At 38.4% G+C, this 25610-nt stretch overlaps 1 protein-coding gene across 1 annotated transcript in view; it reads left to right on the top strand.

Moving 5' to 3' along the window:
* The first annotated feature begins 6282 nt into the window (after positions 1–6282).
* The window catches only part of LOC126106434 (aminopeptidase Ey-like), a 210366-nt gene continuing 191038 nt past the window's right edge, over positions 6283–25610 (top strand). The window contains exons 1-2 of the mRNA XM_049912747.1: positions 6283–6412; positions 10049–10140. Of these exons, the coding sequence (XP_049768704.1) occupies positions 6283–6412; positions 10049–10140 (222 nt within the window). The remainder of the gene's footprint in view (positions 6413–10048; positions 10141–25610) is intronic.

A 25610-nucleotide genomic window follows, 5' to 3' on the forward strand; every position in this document is an offset into this window, starting at 1 on the left:
ACATACCCTATTCTCCATCTTTATAGATAGTGCCTCATATGCACTGAAAAAAATTGCCTGTTTTTGCCTCATTGTTCAAAGGTATGGAAACTAAAAGCTTGCATCACACAGGTATCATAGTGAATATTCTACTGAGGGCGTGAGGCATTACCAGATACAACTAACATATTAACACAAAGCAGAAACATGAGTCAGTTCAGAATGTTCTTGGTGTGTGTTGTTGCATGTAACAGGTTTACCATCTACTTAATCTTCATGATCTACATTTACACATATGAGTTTAGTTAAAAATAACTAGATCAGGTGTATAAAAAACTTTATTTTTGCTTCTTCCCCTTCAAAATACTCCCTTCCATGATCCTTACACCACACCATGTGATTTTTCCTCTGCTCAAAGTAGTGTTTGAATCTATGTTCTGAATGCATGTTCATGCTCTCAATTGCTTTGTCTTTCACAACCTTAACTGTCTCAAATCTTGTTTGTTTCAGTGCAAATTTCACTTTCAGAAACAGAATAAAGTCATACAGAGATATACTAACTAAGTAGGATGGATGTTCCAAGAAAAGGATCTCATGCTTAGAGAGAAATGACTTTACATGCAATACAGTATAGGCCAGGGCATTGTTCTAAGGCAGAATCCATGACTTGTTTTTCTACAACTCAGGTTGTTTAGTTCTTATTGCCTTCTTTTTGGTCAATTTTTACAATATCAGAAACTGCTTGAATATGAAACTGGACTAAATATCCAATTTTTTCAATGATTTCCTCTGTTGTTGATATTGAGGGTCACCCTGACTATGGCTTGTCTTCATTCTCTTCTTGTCCCTCTTTGTATCACTTACACCACTCAAAAATGTGATTAAATGAAAGACATTCATCACTGTACACTTGTTTCAACAAAGAATGGCCCTCTGTGGCAGACTTGCCAAGTTTCACTGAAAAATTTCATATTAATCCATTGCTCTTGAAAAACACTAAGCAGTTCTTGATGGGCTGTGAGTACACTGTCTAATACAGACAAAGGCCACAGTCTGACTGATGAGGCAGGCAGCAAGTGAACAAGTAGTACGACCAAAGAGTGAACATGTTACATTGTATCAAATCTTGTTTGTTTCACTGAAAATTTCACTTTCAGGAAACCAGTGCTGTTTGTCTGTTAAAAAAATCCATCCAGTTGTTTTTTGATCAAACCTCATATACTCCATTTGCCACTGTATGTTTTATTGTGCAGGATGATCACTGATCTTTTTGACAAATATAGTTCAAGTAAAATTTGTATACACATGGATAGCCACTGTCTTATTGAAGAGCATTGAGTCAATAATGCAAAACAATGAACTGGTGATCGAAATACTAATTTTCTCTTTGTTAAGAGGTTTACTTGGATAGTAAGGTTTTGTTGACATCCATGCACTTGTGTTAGGGTATTGACATTGCCTGATAGATGACTCCACAGTCTTCTATGAACCATATCATATCTAATAAACCCCCTTTTATTTCCAACATACTGATAGAACCATTAACCACATGCCATATGTTTCTACATCACATGGGATCAATTTCTGTATCAGAGAACAGTGATAACCATGCATAATTATATTTCTTTTGTTGTTCTCAGGTATGTATGTTATCAGTAATACCTACAGAAATAATGTAATGTTTGGAAATTCATTCTAAATCTACAAGCAATATGTCAAGGACGAATTTTTCCTCTTTGCAGGAAACTGGCAAATCTAAAAGTGTCTCCACAGATGTGCTGTGCATAATAGAAAATCATTCGGGAGTCCCAGAAATTTAAATATCAGTCTAGATGGGTTAAGGTAGCGCCACATTGCTGTAGACATCTTTACACAAAGGAGGAACTGCTATAGAAGCAAAAGTGTAATAAAATACCAGGTCATGGACATAGATGAGTACTACCTTTGGGCACTTTACTCCAGTAATTGACTTGCAGATAAACAAGATAATGTTTCTGACAGTGTAGAAATACATCACTGAGCAACTAGGGTAATAAAAAGATTTTTTTGAAATTATAAATTGTGTTAAGAACTCAAAATTGGGTTGTCTTGAATGGATCTGACATTTTGAGTGTTTACGTCCCACATTGCTTTTACCCTTACAGTAGAATTCCAAACAAAAATAGGACATAGGATAACTACAATTTATAGTTTATTGCTGTCTCAAAAGTCTTTTATGAAAAAGATGTCAGCCCAATAAATGGTGTAGCGGACCATGATTAGAAAATGCCTATAATAAAGCACTCCATCAAACACGCAACACTAAAAGGAAAAATCATTTCCATGTGGACTACACATCCCACAACCACAGTATTAAAAATAAAAACAATTTTTGTGTGTAGACTACATATGATTATCTATGAATCAGAGCAGCATTCTATATTCTAGTGCAAAACTCTTAACATGTTACTGACAGACATCAGGCTGGAACTTGACAGTATCATCATATTTAAGAACAGAGTAAAGGACTACCTTATTAGCCACTTTTACAATTTATAAAAATATTTCAACTCTTCCATGTAACATTAATATGTTATTATAAACAAATTATTATAAATAATTCTTGATATTACCCACATATAAATTGATAGTGGTGTGTGTGTGTGTGTGTGTATAGTTGTATAAGTGATTTGTTTCAAGAATTAAGTACAAGCAACAGCTGAGTAGTAGATGAGGAGGAGAACTGACTCTTCAGTGTAGCTATTTTTCTCTTAATATACATAAATGTGTATAAATAACTCACAAGTAAAGGTAATAACACTCTCTCTCTCTCTCTCTCTCTCTCTCTGGTATCACTACATTATGCTGGCTCAGTACACAGTGCACTGTAGATTCTGAGGGCACAATGTATGTGTGTGTGCATGGGAGGGGGGGGGGGGGGTAACTTTTCATTCTTGCTTGTGTGCCTGTCAGCAACTCAATACTTCTACTATCCAGTTACCTTTACCTCTAAAAAATAATTTACATTCTACCAGATTAGAGCATATTTACATGCATAATTATCAGCATGAGGAGAATACCAGTAGTCATAATTTGTGGTTAGTACACTGTACAGCAGTAGTCCACAATGACTGCTTCTACCTGTTAATGTACAATTTGATGTAAGTCACATCTGCAAAGATTCTTCTTTGTCAGAAATTTGTTAAAATAATTTAAATTACTATCTGTTCATAACCTGTGTGTACTGAAGATAATCATTATTGCAGTAAACAGTAACAAAACACTTAATAAAGAAATACACGATAACAACACTAGTGGTAGGGAGAGACCCCACATCATCTCAAATAGAACAACACTTTATTAGAAAAGCCCTCACCATGCAGGCATAAAACTGCTGAATTGCTTCCATCCTAATATCTCCAAATTGCCCATTACAAAACTAAAAAAGAAAGTAAAATTATGGCTTCTAAACAATCCTGTATATTCAATAGATGAGTTTCTAGATTTAATACACTCGTATGATGGAAGACCATCTATCTAAAAATATATGTAATCTCAGATCTTAGACAGTGTCACAAACTGTAAATATTTGAATCTCAGATCTGAATACTGTGTCACAAACTGTAGATTCCTTAAACTAAGTATTGCAATAACAAATTGTTTTTATATATAGTCCATATATGTAACATTGTTCTCTCAACTAAATTTAGAAAAAGCTGTTGAGATAAAAATGCCAGGCAATATTATGTAACTCTAGTAAGTAAGGCTCTGACTTATCCAGAAGACTGGAACAAAAAAACTTTTTTTTGTAATCAGTTGATGTTGTATCAAAATAAATAAATAAAATAAATAAATAGAGATTTACAGAACACAATGTGTGCATAAGTGAATGTATGAATGAAAAACCTCACCACTCCATCTCTTTATTTTGGGCAATGGTTATGAAGAAAATATTATGAATACCAACAAGACTACTTTGTGTCAAAATCTGTAATTTTATATTCATTTCATTTATATATTTTGTGAGGGAACCATGAGTGTCTGCAGGCCTCTGGATGCACCCTAATTTGTCTTATCTTTACTTCAAGATTAATATGCAAGACTTAAATGATAGGATCAGAATGACTGAAAAGTCTTCCTTGAATTCCAGTTTTCTAAATTTACCTAAAAAGGTTTATGACAAAAACATTTCTTGCATTGTAAAGATCTCCATTTAAATTCTCCAGGAATAAATGCTACGTGTTTGTATTAGCTATACCAATATGATACAAGTCCAGCAGTGCAGCACTGAATTAATTTGGTGTCTGCTGCCATTCCTGCTTGACAAACATTCCAGAATCTACAGCAGTACTGGTACCTGGTCACACTTGCATCTTGTATGCAGTTTTCTCTGTAGATACTCTACACTTTCCCAGAAATACTACAATACATTGAAAGCTGGCTGGCCTTTTCTGCTACAGATAACATTTTCATCTCATTTCATATTGCTTCTTAATATCAACCTTAAATATTTAAATGATGTGATGTGCTGCAGATGTTCCACTCTGACTTTGTACTCATATACTGCCAGAGTCTCTCTCTCTTTGTTATGGGCAATATCTTGCATTAATCTGCATTCAAAGAGAGGCATGATTCATTACACCAAGTGGAAATATTTCAAGTTCAAATGGATCTGAGCACTACGGGACTTAAAAACTGAGGTCATCAGTCCCCTAGACTTAGAACTGCTTAATCCTAACTAACCTAAGGACATCCATGCCTGAGGCAGGATGATTGTCAAGTGATGATACAGTGTCTTCATAAAACAATTCAATTTTGCTTCTGATGCTAGTTGATAAATTGTTTATGTACAGTGAGAACATTAGTGGTTCTAATCTACTTCATTTGGGATAATGTTATCTTCATTTCATTTCTGTTGAACATTGAAATATTAAATACAGAGTTCTATTTGGCAAAAGTTTATCAATTCAGCCACATATCAGTGAAGATGTTCCTTTTGATCATATCTTGGTTATTCATGAAGAAGTAACACTATGTCAAATGCATTTTGGAAATCTAGGAAGACAGAATCTGTTAGTTCATCTGTATATATTGTTTACAAGAGAATAAGGCAAGCAGTGCTTTCCTGTAAGTATTCAGATTCTATGAGGTAAACTTCTCTTTCTCCAGGAACATCATAATTTTCGAGCTTAAAATATGCCCTGTGATCTGGAACAGTTATATGTTACCAATATTGGCCTGCTATTACACACATTTTTTTTCTCCTACCACTTTTGTAAACAGTAGTGATCTATGAACTCTTTTAGCAAAGTGAGACTATTCACTGAGATTCTTGATCATATTCAATGTTCAGTATAGTAAGAATTCTGTCCAGATGTTGTGCCACATTTGCTTTCAGCAGACTACTCATAATTGCTTTTTTTATAGCACAGTATGTTTAATTCAGAGTCTATCATTTGTGAGTGTATGCACAAACAAAACATTGGTACAGTAGTATCCACTTTTGACAGTCATTCAGCAAGCAGCTGAAGCTTGGTATGGTAATGCCCTCATGCTTCTTCACCCCTTCTGGCAGTCTTCAGAGAGAACTGAAAACAATCTCACATTGCAGGTGACAGACATTGTTGATTTCAGTGTGAGGAAAACCTCCATACTCTAAATTACTCATGAGGTGTCCACTTTTTACACACCAAATGCTCAATAATTCCTTCCCCTCTTATGAAGCATGCAATTTGACTAAGAGGGACTATCAAACTGTTAACATTTAATCTGCCTTCAACTAACAGCCTGTTCTTTACCCTTGGTGGCTGCCCAGACCTAGACAGATGAAAGTCCACTGCTTGTGCAGAAGAGAAATGTCTTATTGGGTCTGTCTTATTATCAGTAGAAGATAAGATTCATTATAAGTATGGAGTAATATGTTCAGTCATCTACCATTTAAAGATTTACCATTCCACAACTCCAGATCTGCCAGCCACCATCAGATGAGTACTTAGTGATAGATCAGGGTTCTCTGATGAGCATATTAGCAACAGGAATAGCTGGAGTGCTCTGTAACACATTTGTTATAGCAGGACACTACTCTACCACTCTACCTTATGAAATCAGTTGACAGTATCCAATGCAAGTTCCAGCTGTTCATAGCAAGCAATCAACTCCTTCACCAAGTTCCCATGACAAATCCATAGTCACATTTACTTGTGATCGCAACTCATACAAATATAAAAGGAAATAAAGAAACTAACCCAAAACACAGTTGCTGCTTACTTCCAAACCAAAGTATATATATAAACCAATCTAGGAGCTGAGCCCAAATGTTACATTATGGCTATTACAACTTTATGCCGCAGGATCTGGTGTTCTACTGGACGTTATTTACCATTTACTGGCTCAAAATTAGTGACAACAGTGATACTTATAGTGACATTCAAATACACTACAGAGTCAACTGCAGGTGGGTCTAGCTCCTGTAAATACAAAACAAGGTATTCAATTAAACATAGGCAGAAACTGGTTGCTACATACTTGGAAACAGAAGCATTGAAAACACTAATTTAAAACCAATGTACAAATTTTAAACTGTGGCTGCTGCAAGTTTTGCAGCTGCGTAACACTAAAGCCTATGATCTAGCATAGTACTAGGTGTTATTTTACAGTTTTTTTCATAGAAAATTTGTGAAGCTATGGAATTGTTAATTTTCAGTACAAACCTGTCTCTCACAGTAAAATTATTAAAAAAGACAGGAACGCATCTTGCAAAAGCCGTGTACTGTTACATATAATTAAGAAATGTCTTATGTGCTCATGTGGTCAAATGTGAACAATAAAACAAGATGATCAATTAAGATTATAGTTGCAGTCAAATGATTAGAGGGAATTTAGAAGATGAAAATGCGAGAGAATTTGTGAAATAGACTCAATAAATAAGTAATTTACCTGCTCTTTATGTCCTAAATATCTGAATATAACACTTTGAACCCTGTTTCCCCCCCTAGAAACATGAGGCTGCAACAGAACAAGAACAGTTAGAAAACTTGTATAGCGCATGAGACACTATATCTTCTGAGATGAAAACATTGTTTTATTTAATTCATATGGAATACTGTGCACAGGAATGTAAAGTAAACTGCCAACAGTACAGTAAAAAATACAGTATTTTTTTTTTTTAAAAAAGGCAAGTAACATACACTATGCACCAGAAGTTAACACTTCAAGAGAAAGGAAAACATGAAAATATTATAAACATCTGTGAAATAATGACACACATTTTCCCCTAAGATCAATGGGACTATGCCAGCTAGAGTTACCTGAACATTGAAAGGATTTGTACATTATTTACAGATTAATGAAACACAACAAAATGTCTGTGGTAATGGAAACATATAAATAACACATTACAATAAAAACAGCCAATAATTTATAGTATGGAATGGAAAGGAGTGTTCAATAAAGTAACTTTTCAACTTAGATTTGAAAAGCTGCAGTTTCTCATCCAAACTTCACAGCAATGTAACCAGTCTATACTAAATGTAACCTACAGAATAGCGGATTATTTTTTTCATATGATTATTAAGGAAAATCCTTTTTCAGTTAATTGTTCAGCTCTTTCTCAATGAGTAAATAATACTAATTCAAATACTAAGGGAGTGTATATGTACAGGGATGACAGAACTTGACCTAATAATGGCTTCTGAAAGTAAACAATGTATTGTGGTTCATTGTCAGTGATAGTGAAGATTATTCTTGTGGTAAAGATAGTAGTACTTAGTTTCTGCACAAGGTCTTGTATGTGACTCTTTCAAGAAAGTGACTCATCTATGCTTTGTGTTAAAATTTCAATTCCTCTCATTATCCGATATTCCTGTGGTAATAAAATTTTGCATTGACATGACTTCTGTCTCCGGAACTATTTGGATTGTGTTTTGTTGCATGTAAGTGATAACCATGTCTCTTTATACCACATCCTGGTGTCACCTATTGAGGGAGACAAGGGAAAAACTGATATCTTAGGAGAATTTTCATTTTGTTTTGAAATTTGTCACTTCCATGGAAAAATTCATGGCATCCAGTACAGCCCAGGGATGTTATGCATACAGCTGGAAAAACATGAAAACCTTTGGAGCTACATAAACATTTTCTGAAGGCTGTAACCCCTTGCTATCTCTCAAAGTACCTGGGTTACATTGGCACCATTCCTGGGTAACACCATAGGTATGAAACAGAGAGAGAATAAAATTCCTATTCTAATAATGTAATATTTTATTACCTTGACTTGTATCAAAATACCAGCACAGTACATTTTTTTCCCAAAATGGTGTTCAGGTGAAAAAAAATAAATCAACTTCTGCTTTATTGATTAAGAGCTCTATTCAAACTTGTTACTGGTGGTTTTTCTAAATCTGATTTCAGGATTTCCATTTTTAAAACCAAAAACCCAGTCTTCTCCATAAATTTGCATAATTTGATTGAAATTTGGTTTAACACCCAGTTTTTCAGCGTGGTCATAGGAAATTTGCTCCAACTCAACCACGTAAATGTAATGGAATAAATGTGACAATGTTGACTAATTTTTATTCTTGTTTAGGAGTAAACAAAGATCTTCTCCACAAGGACAGTCTCTTGTCTCCATTTGCTTAATGTGACAATGTTGACTAATTTTTATTCTTGTTTAGGAATAAACACAGATCTTCTCCCCAAGGACAGTCTCTTGTCTGCATTTGGTTTTAATCAGTCAAAAAGTATTTTTTAGAGTTTATTCAGTCCATTTAGCCATCTCTGATTTTCTCTTTCTTGTCCTCACCATCTGAAATTAAATAGACAACCTTAAGTGTGAACAACCATTTTTTCAAATTTTAGAGCATGGGCAAATACAAACACCCTCTCAAAACTGCCCCATATTTGTCAGTCAGTATTACCCCCTTATTGTCCAATTCCATAGTGGAGACCAGACTTTAATGACTTTGCTAATGCTCGAAAATTTACAAAACTCATTCCAAAGGACGCACTAGAAAAATAGTGTCTACCTACATTATACTTGTTACTATTAAAAAGTGCTGAGATGCTTACCTCAATTTAAAAATAAATGAAAATGATGTCAAAATTCAATAAAAATCAATTTTTAACACCACAGTAAGACTGTTGTTTGCAAGAACTTACCATCTCTGCACTCTAGTTCTGGCATCATCCACCATGCTATAGTGCCCATCTTCCACTGACTATAGTGCTACTCAGCTGAATAAGCAATGATGCCTGTATTGCCCAGTATTCTGTATACCTTTGATCTCCCCTGTCAGGACAGATTAAATCTCTTCATTTCTGTCTCCTTCATTTATTCATTCATTCATTAATCATGTTCTTCCATTCCAACTGAAAATGAGACCTTTCAGGGATGTGTAATGAGCACTGACATATTTAATGGTTGATGCACTGGGGAAGCTCTTCACCTGCTGGGAGCCCTGGAAGCCCCAGTTGTACACTTTCTTTCAGAGAGCAAATTGACTTCAGTTCATTGATTTTGATGAGTTAGTTAGTAAGTTTATGAAATATACACCGTAAAAAAATATTTGTATGTTTTCTTGTGCAGAATTTAAAATAAATTTTATTATCTTTTCCTCATGAAAAATACATACTTTATTTAATTTGATTGCATTGTCCCATAACAGGATACAGTAAGGAAGCTGAGAGTGAAAATAAAGCAAACATCTTTGACTTTGAGTAAACTCAGTGACAGACTTTACTTAGTGCAAAATATGTAAAATGATTCCTTTTTATCTTGCATACAAGTGGACACCAAGAAATTTTACACAGTGTTTAAATTAGCAAAATGGGCAATTATGTCTAGTTATGGCACTCATAGGCAATTTTTGCTTTTTTGAAACTGTGTAATGTGAACCTTTGTGAACAGGGTAAGACTTAAACTGTTTGCTATTAACCACTTGCAGCTCTGTTCAACTATAACCAAGCTGTGTCTTTTACGGTTTGACTGGAGTGGTTATATATCAAGAAAGAATTGTGTTGAAATAAATTGTGTAGCATTCTCATTTCCAAAATTTATGCAGTTGATACCCTAACTTTTTTTCTCTGTTTACAGGAAGAATGCTGTGGAAAATAATGATCTATCCTATTGTGGTCACTCTGGTATGTTTGACTGCAGCAACCAGTAACTCTCTGCATGATTATGGGGTGAGTAGAATTACACCTAAAATTTTTATCCAACATCATAAATCAAAATCTCTTGGTCATATGTATCATTTTTTAAATTACATTCTATTCCTAAATTTTTCTGTTTACTTGGATATAAGTATCTGGATTTGCTTCCTTTAATGCTACCAGCTCAGAGCAGAGATCGGAAAATATTTTTCTCATGAACATTTATTTTTGTTTTACTTTTTTATTGTTTTAAAACTAGGTTTCTATGCTCCTCAGTAGAGGAAAATATAGACTTAATTAAGATATAACCTGGACAAGCTGAAGAGTGGATCAAGAGTAGTATTTATTAAATGACTAAAATGCACATATCTCATTCCTGTTTTCTTAGTTATTACATCATGATACTCCAATTAACTGTACTCAGAGATTATATTTTTAATAGTTTTTCTCGTAATTCCAATAACAAAACTGAAAAAGTGAGAGCTAACCATAGGACACTAACCAGTTGATTAAATTTGAGGTAAACAGTTGTTGGTTACTAAAAAAGAAAAAAAAGGCCACAGGCATGTTTCAACAATTTATCAATGAGCTATCTTGATGTCTTCCTTGTGTCTCAGCAAGCTGTCTGGTTACTTGTCAGTATTATTATTTTCTCACTTAATTGTTTCATACCAAACAAGAGAGAAGGAAGATTAAGGTTCAAGAGCATGTTAATGGTGAGGTCAACTTGTAGAGCAGCATATTGGATAGGACAAGGATGGAGATGGACACTGTCCATTTCATTTTCAAAGGAACTGTATTGGCTTTTGTCTTAACTGACTTTGGGAAATCTAAATCAGAATGGCCAGATTGACATTTTTTAACCCTGCTCATCCTAAATGTGAGTTTAGTCTCCTTATCACTGAGACATCTCTTTTAGTCTTCGCCCAATGACCTGTGCTTTCATTACATGATTCTAAGAGCTTTATACATGAGTTACCATTTAATAATTTGTTTATATGCAATGTCATGTCAGTTAATCACAAATGAGATTCACTACAAGTGGAGTTACTTAAGACTTGAAATATGAAGAACTGAACAAAGTTGGACAGTACCTACTTCTGCCACCGCAGCCACAGTCTACTATTGCTAATTTAAAGAGTGGTAGTCACAGATTTGAGGCCCATCTGCGACAAGGGCATGGGTTTTAAATGAGGCTTTATACTATGCACTGTAGATATCCAGTGGATTCAAAGTGATATGGAAATTAAGCACAATGAGCTACATATCACACAAATGTGATGAGGCATGTTACAGGAAGGTTGGATGGCAGTTTTTATGTAACAGCTGTTTGGCTATTTGAATTAAGATAAATAACTTCAAAATGCTATTGCTACAGTGGACCACCTGTAAATTTTCATAAAGTGGCATTTCATTGTGCAATGGATTGTAACTTGTGATTTTCTTTCACAGTAATTTTCCACTATTTCCCATGCAGTGCTCTGCTCCAACCAGGAGGATTCGTTTTTGATGGAAATGAGATTAAATGAACCCTGTTCCAACAGAATTTCTCAGCTGTCCCCATAACACTGTGTTTCATTTGGTGGTTAGACTTTCGAGGCTGTCATCCTGCCTTGATATGCACACATACAGTCAGACACTGATGTGAGGAAAACTTTTTCTGGAATGTTAACTGAGATATGATATCACACATGCGACAGTCAGTGGCTTAGTGTTGATTATTCCTCTCCTTTGACTATGGACTGATATTACAGTGCACATATTACCCTGCAATATGATAGTCGCATGTTTAAGTAATCATACTGAACAGCTCAACAAAAGTACAGCAGATGAGACAGAGATTTGGAGCACTGTGTCAAAGACTACCAGTGTGCTGGGCATGTTGACAGCAATAATCTCCAAAGTCATGACAGTGTTGCAGCAACATTCCTATGAGTAGACTTCAAAACCCACAGTCAGATGGACAACTTAGCTGCCTGAGAATACCTGCTGCCAGGGCTGGCATATTGCCAAGTGGCACAATGCAAAATGTCAGTCTGCCACAGGAGCAAGGTGACATCTCATGCTGGGATTACCCACTGCTCTGCCTGTGTCCCTAGAGGACCAATGGTGGGACCCAGTCATAATAAAGCTGGCCAAATCAACTATAAATACCCACTGCTCTGTCCTAGCAATATTTCCAAGTTTTTGTATGTCCATCTATGTGATAGATTGTATGCTACCCTTCAGCTGTTCACTTACGTAATTAAATTAAACACCTGTGGTCATCAGTTTGATGTTATTTTACTATGTTGCAACCAGTTTTTATGACTCAGTACCCCATCTTCAGGTCTTAAATGATACTGAGTCATAACCTTGTATACGGTCTTATGGGAACATCTTCTAAATCTTCTGTATCATAGCTATGTGTCACGTCCTGCAACAGCAACAGCATTGGACTGCTCACACAGAAGATGCTACACTGCAGGAGATTTAGAAGACGTTCCTGCATGACCATATACCATTTGGAGATTACTATAGCTAATGCAGTTGGTGCCCAAGTTATATTGCAGGGTCCCTCAGTGTTTTGTGGATGTGTAGTGACTTTTACCTTTATCAAAGTTGATGCTGTGCAATGTGGTAGTGGTTGGTTAACTATTACATTAGTGTAGTGTAATGGTGATAAAGAGGAAACAGTTCCAGGACTTAGGTGGCAATGTGTCACTTACGCAATCAAATGAAACACCTGTGGCTGTCAGTTTGATTTTACTATACTGCAACCAATTTTTATGACTCAATACACCATCTTCAGGCCTTAAATGATATTGAGTCATGACCTTGTATACGGCCATGCAGGAATATCTTCAAAATCTCCTGTTTGAAATCCAGTCATCTGGAAATTGAAATAAGAACACCGTGAATTCATTGTCCCAGGAAGGGGAAACTTTATTGACACATTCCTGGGGTCAGATACATCACATGATCACACTGACAGAGCCACAGGCACATAGACACAGGCAACAGAGCAGGCACAATGTCGGCACTAGTACAGTGTATATCCACCTTTCGCAGCAATGCAGGCTGCTATTCTCCCATGGAGACGATCGTAGAGATGCTGGATGTAGTCCTGTGGAACGGCTTGCCATGCCATTTCCACCTGGCGCCTCAGTTGGACCAGCGTTCGTGCTGGACGTGCAGACCGCGTGAGACGACGCTTCATCCAGTCCCAAACATGCTCAATGGGGGACAGATCCAGAGATCTTGCTGGCCAGGGTAGTTGACTTACACCTTCTAGAGCACGTTGGGTGGCACGGGATACATGCGGACGTGCATTGTCCTGTTGGAACAGCAAGATCCCTTGCCGGTCTAGGAATGGTAGAACGATGGGTTCGATGACGGTTTGGATGTACCGTGCACTATTCAGTGTCCCCTCGACGATCACCAGTGGTGTACGGCCAGTGTAGGAGATCGCTCCCCACACCATGATGCCGGGTGTTGGCCCTGTGTGCCTCGGTCGTATGCAGTCCTGATTGTGGCGCTCACCTGCACGGCGCCAAACACGCATATGACCATCATTGGCACCAAGGCAGAAGCGACTCTCATCGCTGAAGACGACACGTCTCCATTCGTCCCTCCATTCACGCCTATCGCGACACCACTGGAGGCGGGCTGCACAATGTTGGGGCGTGAGCGGAAGACGGCCTAACGGTGTGCGGGACCGTAGCCCAGCTTCATGGAGACGGTTGCGAATGGTCCTCGCCGATACCCCAGGAGCAACAGTGTCCCTAATTTGCTGGGAAGTGGCGGTGCGGTCCCCTACGGCACTGCGTAGGATCCTACGGTCTTGGCGTGCATCCGTGCGTCGCTGCAGTCCGGTCCCAGGTCGACGGGCACGTGCACCTTCCGCCGACCACTGGCGACCACATCGATGTACTGTGGAGACCTCACGCCCCACGTGTTGAGCAATTCGGCGGTACGTCCACCCGGCCTCCCGCATGCCCACTATACGCCCTCGCTCAAAGTCCGTCAACTGCACATACGGTTCACGTCCACGCTGTTGCGACATGCTACCAGTGTTAAAGACTGTGATGGAGCTCCGTATGCCACGGCAAACTGGCTGACACTGACGGCGGCGGTGCACAAATGCTGCGCAGCTAGCGCCATTCGACGGCCAACACCGCGGTTCCTGGTGTGTCCGCTGTGCCGTGCGTGTGATCATTGCTTGTACAGCCCTCTCGCAGTGTCCAGAGCAAGTATGGTGGGTCTGACACACCGGTGTCAATGTGTTCTTTTTTCCATTTCCAGGAGTGTACATGACCCCATCAGTGGCCAACATCAATGAATTGGCTTCCACAGAATACTGTAAAAGTGATGTGCCTGCAATGCTGATGCTGCACTCAACTGTGCTGGCATTCCCACCTGGCTACCAAGAGCCACAGCAGCCAAGTATGTCTTTTTGTGCTTTGCTGAGGTAGCCATGGCTGCCTGGGGATCACCGGCATCAGCCATCATATGTGTGTCTCAATGAATGAACATTGTAACTGCCAACAGAGCATTTCTGATCCCATGACCACTGAGGAACTGGTATTTCACACCCAACATATGCATGCCATTCTAATCAACCATCCTGGCATATAATAGTGTCTGTCTGTCCCCCCCCCCCCAATTCTATTAAGCAGGTGTCAGTAGCAATCAGTGATAGTAGTCAATGCCATGGGTCAGTGTTCAGTATCACCACTCACTGTAGTGAGTGAGAAGAAACTATTTTTTCCATTCATAATTTCTGAACCAATAGACTGGAGAGATGGTTTGAGAGTTAAATTCAGAAAAGCGGACTCATGGATTAATTTGAGTGAATTTAGGGGTAGCACTAGGGAAACATATGCTGGTTTTCATTGATTTAGGTGTGGTTCGTGTAATTTGCATGGGCATAGTACCCTATATTGATCAGCATTATATTTTAAATATAGAAAGCCTGGGCACTATACTGGAAATGTAGAGAGCATACACAGTTAGCGCTCAGCTGAAAGGATTAAGCAGTGATTTCGGCAAGATTGGATGTGATGTTAGTATTAAGTTTTTCCCTGTATTTGTCTATTACATTTTAGGCTAATGTTTCAGTTCAATCTTTGCTAAAGCAAGTGGCTCAAATGGAGAGCATCATGGTATTACTTGCATGTTATTCTAACCTACTGGTAACAAATCCACCAGCCCATCTCTGAACTGCTTTGATATCTTCCTTTAATCCAGCCTGATGCAGATTCCCCAAATATTAATATTCGAGCGGTACTCAAGAATGGGTCAGAGTATGAGTATCCCATATGTGGTCTCCTTTACAGATGAACCATACTTCTCTCAAGTTCTTCCAATAAACCTAAGTCAACCATTCTCTTTTCCTACTACAGTCGTCAACTGTATTAGCTTACAGTTTTCTGCATTTAGAGCTGGCTGCCATTCATCACACCAACTCGAAATTTGGTCTAAGTCGTCTTGTATCCTTCTACAGTTACTCATCATCAACACCTTCCTGTACACCACAGTATCATCAGCGAACAGCCACAGATTGCTCCTCGCCCTGTCTGCCAGGTCATTTATGAGTGCAGAAAATAACAGTGGATCTATCACACTTTCCTGAGGCACGCCTGGCCGTACCCGTACCTCTGATGAACTCTCGCCATCGAGGACAACGTACTGGCTTCTGTTTCTGAAGAAGTCATCAAGCTACTCACATATCTGGAACATTATTCCGTATTTTCGCACCTTCGTTAACAGTCTGTGGTGGGGCACCATGTTAAATGTTTTGCGGAAATCTAGGAATATGGAATCTGCCTGTTGTCCTTCATACATTTTGCACGATATCGCGTGAGAAAAGTCCAAGCTGAGTTTCGCATGAATAATGCTTTCGAAAACAGTGCTGATTCGTGGACAGAAGTTTTACCGCCTCAAGAAGCTAATATATTCGAGCTGAGAATATTTTCAAGAACTTTGCAGCAAAACGATGTTAAACATATTGGTCTGTAATTTTGCGGGTCCGTTCTTTTACCCTTCTTATATGAAGGAGTTACATGTTCTTTTTTCCAGTCACTTGGGACTTTTTCCTGGGCGAAAGATTCGAGATAAATGCAAGCTAAGCAAGGGGCCAGTGCCCTAGAGCTCTCTTTGCAAAAACGAATTGAGTTTCCATCCCGACCTGGCGACTTACTTGCTTTCAATATTTTCAGCTGTTGCTCTAAGCCAGGGACACCCATTACGTTGTCCTCCATATAGGAGCCTGCCCGGTCTGTCTTTTCGATATATGTTCCATGAATCGCTAAATATCTCAGTGCTTTCTGCTTCGGGTTTCAGCCAGCTCTTGGTACCGTGAATAATTTGAGTGCAAGAACTTTCCTGGAGGGCAGTAAGTTCGAGAAGTTTATTACGAATACTTCGACATTTTACTAATAAAATTTCGACAGTCGATGTGATTTTATTCTGAACGCCATCTGACTTCCCTTGCTGCGTATCGACTGGCGAGTGGTCATCAGAGCACCTCAAGCTATCATCTAGCCTAAAAAACACTTATGTGTACTTCACAAGTACTCTGCTACTCGAGTAGGTGCCTTCTTTGTGTAGTGCACCCATGACCTATCAAGGGGAGTCCTATAATTCTCCACCCAATAACGCTGATTCAGAAATCTGCATCCAAGACCATCAAAGAGTCAATGAAGCCTTTGATCCCAATCAACTCCTGGAAGAATGTTGCAAATTGCGAGCTCAGCTTGCACCTGAAATGCGAGATCAGCAATCTCACCACTTCCGCCAGCCAAATGTATGAACTGGGAATGGCCTTAGAAACCAAGTGAAGGTGTCGTTGACGCTGGTGTGAGCCACAACTTGCAGATGACTACGCCCTTCACACTTGATAGCTGAAGGGATCCTCCTCCATGTCTCAAACGAGAACCCATCAGGCAGTCAGAATACACACTGCCTTTCTTTCCATCCCTGAATGCTACTTTCTTTAGGGGTTTCATAACACACCTTACATTCAAACTTACAATCCCTGAATGCCCCTGTGTCCTGTGCGAACCATGTTGAAGGAATGGCCACCTGTCCACTCAGAGGGCGAATAGGTCAAGCCAGATGATCAGTCTCCACATCGGACCGCAGCCGTGAGCGATGCAAACACGTTATGGTAAGCCACTCATCATGCTGTGAGGGTGGATCCACCATGTCAGGTACACTAGGAAGTGCCTTGGTAGCAGAGTCCGTATGTGAAACAAGCAATACCTGAAGTGTACCGTGCAATGTGCCAGATTCTTTGTTACCACTACACCCAGAGGCAGCAGACTGAAGATGGCTGACGGTACCCAAAACCAAATTCAGCTCTTTGTGAACTGTGCCCAGCTCTTCTGGTGTCTGCATACATCATGCACACACCCTACCCATCCTAGCATGGGTAACTGAGCAAGAAAGCTACAAAACCATAGACAGAAATGAAGACATGCGACTTGCTACTTGCTTCCCTCCTGACATATCACCAATGGAGACTGACAGCTTATGAGCTGTGTAACTAGCTGTTCAGAAGAAATGACAACTGTGCTTCAGACTGAATGACTCTATATTTTACAGCTGCAAAAATTATAGAATATTATTTTTAAATAGAAAAAATTCGCACAGAATGTAAGAAATATACAACTAGGAAAACAAAGAAGTAGATAGAAATGTAACTTACCATACTGTAAGTACGTACCAGGCGACAATTGATGAAACCTTGTAATTGGCGTTACACCACAGTTCATTGCAGTGACTAGATTAAAACACACACACACACACACACACACACACACATTCAGTTAGTGAAGAACTCTCTTAAATTTAAAGCCTGAGTACATAAACACGAAGTAACATTAATCACGGATATATAGCCTTCTCAAAACGGTATCTGTCAGTGACGACTCCCGATTTGAATCTTAAGGCGCTGGCAAAGAAAGAATATTCTAGTATGCTTTACACATTAACTCTCATTTTGTGAAAATCAGAGAAAATTTATTTGTGGGGCTCAATAGCGTTAAATAATGGGAGGTTCCTTTGGTCGGAAATTGTGGCGCAAACTGGTCACGGAAGGGAGGACACATTTAAAACTAAAGATATGGCCATAGTGGTGTTTCGATTGTTGGATATGTGTATAAAGAACAATGGATTCAAAAAAGGAAACCGTATGTCAGGCCCTTTGAGTACACTCAAGCAGATCAGCTCTAACAGCAAGAGGGAGTACTGACCCCGAAATTGTTCAATATTATAAAAAACTATTGTGCGGTACTAAGAAAAGTTATTAAAAAGTCCAGAAGCATGTGTATCGTGTCTGAGATCAATAACTCTGATAATAAAATTAAAGCAATTTGGAATATTATTGAAAGGGAAACAGGGCAACCAAGAGCACAGGAAGACTTTAGTGCCATAAAACTGAATGGCAAGTGTACTAACAAACAATCAGAAATTGAAAATATTTTCAATGATCATTTTTTAAATGTTGTGGAGAAAATAGGATCTAGATCTTCACTAGAAGAGGCAAGGCTACTAATAGAAGAGGCCATACCTGTGCAGTTTGAAACAACTGTAATTCCACCAACCTCTCCCTCTGAAATCAGTAAAATAATAAACTCACTGAAAAATAAAAGCTCTTACGGAATTGATGGCATTTCCAGAAAGGTACTTAAAGCTTGTTCCCCACAGATAAGTAGGATTCTCAGCCACGTATGTAATAGCTCTTTGGAGCAGGGTGTTTTCCCCGATATACTGAAATATGCCATTGTAAAACCATTGCATAAAAAGGGGGATACGTTGGATTTCAACAAATACCACCCAGTCTCTCTTCTGACAGCTCTATCAAAAATTTTTGTGAAAGTAATGTATTCAAGAGTAGCCTCCCATATTTGTAAAAATAAAGTACTAACAAAATGTCAGTTTGGTTTTCAGAAAGGCTTTTCAACAGGAAATGCTACATACGCTTTCACTGATCAAATATTAAATGCTCTGAATAACGGACATCATCCGTTGGTATTTTTTGTGATCTCTCAAAGGCCTTTGATTGTGTAAATCATGGAATTCTTTTAGATAAGCTGAATCATTATGGTTTGAGGGGCGCTGTGCACAAATGGTTTAATTCATACTCAACTGGAAGAATGCAGAAATTTGAAATAAGTGGTTCATGTAATGTTAAAACATCAGCTGATTCCTCAAACTGGGGAGCTATCAAGTACGGGGTCCCACAGGGTTCGATCTTAGGTCCTTTACTGTTCTTGATATACATTAATGACTTACCATTCCACATTGATGAAGATGCAAAGTTAGTTCTTTTTGCTGATGATACAAGTATAGTAATAACATCCAAAAACCAAGAACTAAGTGATGTAATTGTAAATGATGTTTTTCACAAAATTATTAAGTGGTTCTCAGCAAATGGACTCTCTTTAAATTTTGGTAAAACACAGTATATACAGTTCCATACAGTAAATGGCACAACTCCAGTAATAAATATAGACTTTGAACAGAAGTCTGTAGCTAAGGTAGAATTTTCAAAATTTTTAGGTGTGTCCATTGATGAGAGGCTGAATTGGAAGTAACACATTGATGGTCTGCTGAAACGTCTGAGTTCAGCTACGTATGCTATTAGGGTTATTGCAAATTTTGGTGATAAGAATCTCAGTAAATTAGCTTATTATGCCAACTTTCATTCACTGCTTTCGTATGGCATCATATTCTGGGGTAATTCATCGTTGAGTAGAAAAGTATTCATTGCTCAAAAACGTGTAATCAGAATAATTGCTGGAGCCCACCCACGGTCATCCTGCAGACATCTATTTAAGGATCTAGGGATCCTCACAGTAACCTCACAGTATATATATTCACTTATGAAATTTGTTGTTAATAATCCAACCCAGTTCAAAAGTAATAGCAGTGTGCATAGCTATAATACCAGGAGAAAGGATGATCTTCACTATGCAGGGTTAAATGTGACTTTGGCACAGAAAGGGGTAAATTATGCTGCCACAAAAGTCTTTGGTCACCTACCAAACAGCATCAAAAGCCTGACAGATAGCCAACTAACATTTAAAAATAAATTAAAAGAATTTCTAGATGACAACTCCTTCTACTCATTGGCTGAATTTTTAGATATAAATTAAGGGGAAAAAAACAAAAAAAGACAAACAACAACAACTTAAACATTAGTGTCACGCAATATTTTGTGTAATGTAATATCTTGTACAAATATTTTTTATTAACCTGACACGTTCCACATCATTACAAAGTGTGGTATACATGATCTATGGAACAAGTATTAATCTAATCTAATCTAATCATGACTGTATAATTAATAAAACAGGACAAATACGAAACCGTTTGCAGCACAGTTGAATGTACAGGATGGACAACCTGAAAACTTTTCTCTCCTAAGAAACCTTATTCGAACAATATGTTTCGAGGACATTCTCTCAACACAAAAAATAAAATAAATAAAAACAACCAAATCTGCGTAAACACCAAAGTTTTGCAACACTAGAACACACGATTATTTGTCTTGCGTCTAAATTTACTACTACATTGAGATTATGAAAATTAATTATACTTGGTGGGTGACTGACATGAACTCTTCATTTCGTTCAACAAACATTACAGTGGAAAAACAACTACTCGCAAGTGCACACACACACACACACACACATACACACACATACACACACATTGGACCATTCCACATCTTTTCATTGTAAGCACTGTAGCTGCTTGAACACAACGAAATGGTATAAATGAAATCCATTCATCTTTCCTTCTGCAGAAATTTCTTCATTATTGGTTTGTAGAACCTTGATTTGTCCTCTCAAAAGTTGAGAAGTAATTCTTTCTCGGTGGGGATAAGACTTAAGTTAGTGATCTGGTTCTACATTTGAGTAGAGTAGAGTGGCGGTAGATGTGTATCCTCTTCACTGACGAGAATGATCTCGCGACAGATGACATAGTGAAAAGAATTGTTGATACCAGCATTGCTAATTTGTATATTTCTATAAATCCAACAGATAATTTATAGTATAAATTGACCAGTCTCCTGTACATAAAAGCAATGATTTAACTTGTACGTTATTAGACAGTAAAATTCTGATTCGGATGTTTTGTCCAACCCTTCATTAGAAGCCTACGATACACGACGCTCGTTCCGGAGTTTGCTTACGTTGAAAACACAGCCATAAATATTTTCACTTTATTCAATAAATCATTAGGAAAATTCTCGTCCTTTTTTTTTAAGTGAGCCGTTTTTGTTGGTTTTATCAAATTAAAATACCCCAGCTTTCTAAATACTGCAAATCTAATTGGAAACTGATTGCTGATGTCATCAATAATCTTGCTGTGCTTCACCATTAAATTTTTCTCCTTTGTATTTGAATCAGGACTTCATTTTCCACACTACCATGAATGGAAGACCACACTGCTTCGAAAATCTCTTTCACTTCGCAGTTGCTTTTGAAAGTCTATGATTTTTGTGCTGCCATACAAAATGTCAATGTTTTTGGACTGAAGTATATTAAACAAATCATCTGAATGGGCAAGTAAGTTGTATTAAACCTTCTTAGAAATATGTGCTGAAAATTCTTCATGATCCTACAAATCCATTTTTCAGTCATAACATGGTCGAAGTTTCATAAATGTATTCAAAAAACATTATCGAAACTTCTTTGTTCTCACAGTCTGTATGGCCAGCAGGTGTGGCAGAGCGGTTCTAGGCGCTTCAGTCTGGAACCACGCGACCGCTACGGTCGCAGGTACGAATCCTGCCTCGGGCATGGATGTGTGTGATGTCCTTAGGTTAGTTAGGTTTAATTAGTTCTAAGTTCTAGGGGACTGATGTCCTCAGATGTTAAGTCCCATAGTGTTCAGAGCCATTTGAATCATTTTTTTTCTTTGGAGTCCATTGAGGTGGCTACTCATGATGGCAGTGACCTCATAGGTTTGGGCAATTAATTTAGTCCCACTGTTATATTGGTCCATTATTTCAGTGACAAGATTAAAAAGAGCTGTTGCAGTTCTGTCAGCACTCACATTGTGAAACCCAAGAAATCGTTCCACAACTTTTTTTATGATACTGAAAAGTAACAGAATATAGTTGATAATTGTGATTTATGGCTTATATGTGATGTTTCATCAACCATAACAGCCACAAAATCCATATTCTTAATTTCATTACACATATCATCTCTCAAAACATCAGCTGACGCATTTATTTAATCTGTTTGAATGCTTGCCGATGTGCAGCAGAAAACCATAGACGTTACGTTCCTTCAATGGAGGATCAAACTCGGCATTTGCAAGAAGAAATTTCATGTAATTTCCTTTGTTCGCACATTCTGAATTCTCCGCGTGGCCTCAATAGGATAGTTCTTGTTCGCTAATTAGCAAACTGCATTAATTAATTTGTTCAGTTTTCCCCTGTTGTCTCTTACTTCCTCATTGTACAATTCTGTTTCTGCCCTTCGTAGAGAAGTCAGAAGAACATCAATTCTAGCAGAGCAGGGAATAAATTTGTTGTTTCTCAAAAAAAAGTAGAAAGGTGAACTCCAGACTCACATGTTTCTTCCCTGCAGTATTAAGATGATTTGAAACACAATATCATTGCTTACTCCTAATAGGTTTTTTTGCTGCAAATAACAGACACGTTCAACAAAAAATGTGCTCATCACACCGTCGCCGCAAAGCCAGTCAGATAATTCGTTCAACTCCATACAAAAATGCCTCTTAAATCCCATTCCAGTATGACGACATTTTACCTTTACACACGTGGATAGTGTTAAGTTAGGGCATGGTCTGCCATTGTCAATAATCAGTTTCTTCTCTGTGTAAGATAGTAATTAAAAAGGATTGTGCAATACTTTTTGCATAATGTTTTCACTACCCATCTCAAAACTACTGCAGTCTTCGTGTACACAAGAAACACAAGCCAGCCAGGCAGCAAACAACACGCCGAGACATTGACAAAAGAATTAACATACAGGCTGCAGGCTGGCTGACAAGTGGAAGGGGCTGACGCATGTGCAGTGACACTCACACAGCGAGGGATTCAGCAGTGATGCTATGCCAACGCCTTGGCTGGGGTTTAGTGCGTTGAAGACTGCCAGGGGGCAGGCTAGCGGTAGATAGTTGAGTTGAAGCATTATCAATCAAAATCAGACTTCATGTACTTGATACTGATTAACAATAATAACATAATTTCCTAATTTTATTCAGTCGTTGACGCACGGCCACAAACTCCCTGGAGACGCCACTGGTATCTATCTATAAGAGCCGGCTTACTGTGTTACAAGGTACTCAGTTCAATCAGACAGTTCAAAAATCAGTAATGATACCTTGAAAATAAATAGCAAATTTTTGTAACAGCTCCCACAGTAGACAGAACTTGAATAGTGAAGTAATGATAACAATTGACTTACTTCCAACAAGATGACAGACTAAAAAACCAGATTACTTAACTTAAGAACCTGGCTCCAAATGTTAGCACACAGCCCTGTACAAGCCTCGCTGTTAAATGGAAGCTGCGTGCGTTTTTTAAGACATCAGTATTCACTCTGCCCTAAACAAAGCAGAACATTTGGATGGAAATACCTGAAACATGAATTTGTTACCACAAGTAACCCACAAACGTAAAACGAGGACTGGATTAGTGATAACACACAATAGTTACTGATTTAAAACTTAAAAAAACCGACCAGCTTGAGGTCACGACATTGTTCAAAATTTGACAGAAAAGTAAACACATTACTTGGATTTCAGATGTAACCGGGAGCGGGACCAGTATAATTAGCAAGATAATTCTCACCGGTTTGTGGAGAACCCCGAAGAAGAGAGCCACCACACCACAGCTTAGACCTCAAGACGGACTAGAGATAACATCGCGGCCACAGGCTACCACAATGAAGAAAAATTGACAAGACTCCTGTAATAGTCCGCCACAATGTCTCCAACTCATTGGGGGCTCCGCAGGACTCCGCACCACAGAATTCCAGAATATCACACATCAGGATGTTACCAGAGCACATGCCTCTAGCAATCGTAAAGCTGCCCACGCTATTACCCAAGTGACAGCCACATTGAACACGCTACAGCCGACTGCTGTGGCCCCTGTCACCAGATTCCGCGCCATTCACGGCACCTCATGGGGAGCCGCCACACAACTCAGGCACTGCAACCAAGTCGACCCAGCGGCAACACGAACGCACTCAAATAGCCCCCTGTTCTTTGCACAAGAAACCCTCTGACAGAAAGTTTCGAGAGGGCGATCGAACCAAACAAGGATGTAGAAGGTGCGGCAAAAACCATCGCCCGCAGCTCGAGTTCTAGGGGACTGATGACCATAGATGTTAAGTCCCATAGTGCTCAGAGCCATTTTTGAAAAACCTTCGCAAAAACGATTTGCCACAAGCTAGCCGCATGCGTTTCAGTTAGTATGCAATTATTTGTCTGTGGGAATCTTGTTGTAATGTTATGACATAGTGAAACAAATACGGATGTTCCATTTCACCTTTGAGCATCTTAACATGCAATCAGTGCCGTCAGTTAACACAACAATAATAACAATTGTAATAATACAAACTTAGTCAAATGTCATTAAGTGCAAAAAAACAAAAAATAAATAAATAATGCGACATAGGTACACTGCATTTTTATTTCAGTGACAGTAACAACAGAAAGTTTCCTCACAGAGCAATTAAAAAATCAGTTACCTGCTTAGTTAAGAGAATGACAAGGATCAAACGAGAGAAGTGCACGAAACAGTACGGTAATAAATAGTTACACAACGTGACACATAAACTTTCTTGTTGGTTTAGTGTTCATTCAAAGAAATATGGATCTTTTGAAACATGCTCAAGGAACTCTTGAGTACAGTAAATTCGTTCACTTTTCATCCATCTCAAACACTAGTTTCAAATTTATCTACTGGGACTGTGTATTCATTTTCAGGTAATTTGTTGAAGTAGACAAGACCAAGACCTTTGTAACTGTTACGGGTCTTTGCCAACTTAGCATATGGGATATTAACTGTACGTCCACTTCTTGTGTTATGGCTATGAATTGACCTTCTTAGTCCAAATTTACCTAGATTCTCTTTAACAAATGCAAAGCAGTTGTAGATATACTCCTTACTTATCATTGGCTCCCAAGTCAGTACTTGCGTGCCGAGACAGTATGCAGAATTGAGCCGTTGCTTTGGTTACGTACTGAGTGGTCGCGTGCAACCGGGTTGCGCATAAATAGTAGGAATAATTTGCAAGAAAATATGATTAAAAGTTGAAAATATTGTGTCAGGTAGTAGGGTAACAGTGTCTTATTGATTCGGTTTTATTATCAGAACAACTCGAGGAATTACATATGAAATTTATGGTTGAAAGAGAATTTGTAAGTCAGTAACTTCCGTGGGGAACCTATTGCTCTTAGCAGGTTACTAAAGAAGGCTCCCATAATCAGTGATTACCTGTTAGATAAATGTTGCAATTTAGCAT

The sequence above is a fragment of the Schistocerca cancellata genome, chromosome 1 (assembly GCF_023864275.1).
Source record: "Schistocerca cancellata isolate TAMUIC-IGC-003103 chromosome 1, iqSchCanc2.1, whole genome shotgun sequence".
NCBI lineage: Eukaryota > Metazoa > Arthropoda > Insecta > Orthoptera > Acrididae > Schistocerca > Schistocerca cancellata.